Source organism: Lathyrus oleraceus, chromosome 6, assembly GCF_024323335.1.
Source record: "Lathyrus oleraceus cultivar Zhongwan6 chromosome 6, CAAS_Psat_ZW6_1.0, whole genome shotgun sequence".
Lineage (NCBI taxonomy): Eukaryota > Viridiplantae > Streptophyta > Magnoliopsida > Fabales > Fabaceae > Lathyrus > Lathyrus oleraceus.
The window spans coordinates 290,215,220-290,217,979 of record NC_066584.1 but is presented as its reverse complement, the minus strand read 5'-3'; the positions used below and the strand labels follow the sequence as shown (position 1 = coordinate 290,217,979).

The window sequence follows — 2,760 nt, the reverse complement described above, 5'->3', positions numbered from 1 at the left end:
GATCGACATTCGGAGAATTTCCCCATTTATTACTACAAAAGGCAAAATAGTACACTGCTATTTTTTCGATCAAGTTTTTGGCACCATTTTCGGAGACTGCCAAAATATATAGTTTAATTTTAGTTCAATTAAAATTTTGTTGCTCTGCAATAAAATTATTTTTCTGTCATTTATATAATTTCATTCACTAATTTGTTTATGCGAGGAGATCCCTTAGATGAATTTCTTTTTAACGCAGAACTCGAGAGAATTCTTCACTAGAGACTCAGAAACGCTGGATTGGATTCCAAAGAAGAAGTTCCCTCGGTTCATTCAGATTTAGAAACAAAAACTGTGGATGGAGTTCCTCCGATTCCACCTACACCTTCGGAAAGACTCCTCGATGATTATGGAAGTGCAAATGCACCGGGTGATATATTACCAATTGTCAACCAATTGGTGAATGTGACTAATTTTCAAATACACCCTAGAACAATCAATCAACTTGAAAGAAAACCTTTCACCGGAAAGGTAAATGAAGATGCAAACAAGCACTTGCAGAGATTTCTGACCATGAACACTAATTTGAAAATTGATGGTCAAATTGATGAAGCAAAGAAGTTAAGAATGTTCCCGTTCACTCTAGTTGAAGAGGCGGAAGAGTGGTTCTACTCTCTCTCAGCCGACAGTATTACATCATAGGAAGATATGGAAACTGCTTTCTTAAATGAGTATTTTCCAGCATCGGTATTTATGAGAAAAATTTATGAAATACTTAAACTTCAAACAGAAGGAGGGAGAGTCTTTGGGATATGCCTACAAAAGATTCAAAAGGATCCTGGTAGCTTGCCGAACTTATAATATGGATCAGACTGAACAGATGCAGATGTTTGTTAATGGACTGAAAATAAAGACGAAACTGTTGATTGATACCGCAGCCAGTGGCTCAACAATTTTTTTTAAAAGCCAACGATATTAAAAAGATTATTGAAGCGATAACTGCCAGTGAGCATATGGAATTGTATGGTAGGTGTACTAGTAAACTTGAGGGAGTTATTGATTTGAAGCTGGAAACTTATAAATCCAGTTGGAAGATACAGTAACTGCTGAAGTGGAAAAGAAGTTGAAGGCTATGAATATAGGTACTCAACAGATAGCTCAAGTTCAACCTGCTCAGACCATCACTTGTGAAATTTGTAATGGACCTCACCACACAGTATATTGCTTTGCAACCCCTCAACAAATTGAAGTGATAAAATTTTTGAAACAGAATAATCCCTACTCCAACACTTACAATCCAGGGTGGAAGAATCATCCAAACTTCTCCTGGAAAGATCAGAGAGGGAATGTTCCACAATAGGGTCAAGGTCAATATCAGACTCAATATCAACAATAACAACCACAAGCTCCAAAGAAAGCAGACTGGGAGATTTCCATTGAAACAATGGCCGCTCATAATATGCAATTCCAAGAAGATACTAGAAACAATCAAAAAAATACTACCGCCTCTATAAAAAATCTTGAAGTTCAGTTAGGTCAGATAGCACAACAAATAGCAGGTTCTCAAACACCAGGTTCCTTACCAAGTGAAACAATTCAAAACCCAAGAAATCATGAGAATGTTAATGTTGTCATGACGAGAAGTGAGAAGGAAGCTAAATATGAAAAAGTTATACCACCTGGAAAGCCAATTGAAGAGAAAAATAAAAAGGAGACTAAACCGGTGATTAAGTTACCATACCCTTAGAGAGTGACAAAGAAGGATCCAAGAGAGACAGACTTTGAGAAATTCACGACAATGTCCAAAAGATAGAGAGTCATATGCCTATGTTTGAAGCATTCGAGCGAATGCCCATGTACACAAAATTCATGGAAGAGGTAATCGCCAAAAAGAGACCAACGGTAGAAGAACTGGTAGCCTGGAAGGAAAAGTGTAATGCAATATCACTAGGTCAGAGAATTCCAAACAAACATAAGGATCCTGGAATGGTCACAATATCATGCATAATAAAAGAGAGAATGTTCAAAAAGGTACTAATTGATTCTGGAGCTAGTGTGAGTCTGATGCCATTATCAATCTATCACAAGTTGGGCATTATGAACGTCAGTAGTACAAGGAAAAATCTGAAGTTTGCAGATCACTCGATAAAGAATGCATATGGGATGGCAGAAGACGTGCTGGTGACAATAGGGGAATTGAGTTTTCCTGTTGATTTTGTGATCATAGACATACATGAAGATGAAGAGACACCTATCGTTCTTGGTCGACCATTCACGCGGACAAGTCGATGCAATCTCGACATGGACCAAGGCACATTAACTTTAAAAGTTCATGATGATGAAATAACATTGAATGATATTGAAAAAAGGAAGCTAGAGGTAGAAAAAGAACATCACTATCAAGTAGGCATGATCAGGACAAATGTGAGAAAGCAAAGTAACATACCAACATCAGAAAAAGATACAAGAATGTCTTCTCAACTATCACCACCTCCATTAGCAACTCCGAATGAAAAAATTCCTAGTTCCAGGCCAAAATAAAAAAGAAAGAAGGAGAAGCCTTACCCTCAAGGACGAGGAGTTGGCCTGGTAAAGAATGTTTATCCACATGGATAGTGTGGTAAACCGTCGAGACATGCGATGTTGAACGAAGCACTTCATGGGAGGAAACTTACATATTTTATTTCTAATTATTTTCTTTGTTTTTATTTGTTATTTTAGGTTTGCATTGTGTCGTGCATAAAAGGGAAGAGGCACTCACGTAAATGCGGGAGTTGTACC

General features: G+C 37.5%; 1 protein-coding gene across 1 annotated transcript; it reads left to right on the top strand.

Moving 5' to 3' along the window:
* Positions 1-1,848: 1,848 nt before the first annotated feature.
* On the top strand, positions 1,849-2,520 carry LOC127095249 (uncharacterized). Its single transcript, XM_051033964.1, has one exon. The coding sequence runs from the start codon at positions 1,849-1,851 to the stop codon at positions 2,518-2,520; it is 672 nt and encodes a 223-aa protein (XP_050889921.1).
* The last annotated feature ends 240 nt before the right edge of the window (positions 2,521-2,760 follow it).

Bases quoted from the DNA above. Each gene is read 5' to 3' on its own strand.
- LOC127095249 (XM_051033964.1), top strand. From the start codon at position 1,849: ATGGAAGAGGTAATCGCCAAAAAGAGACCAACGGTAGAAGAACTGGTA.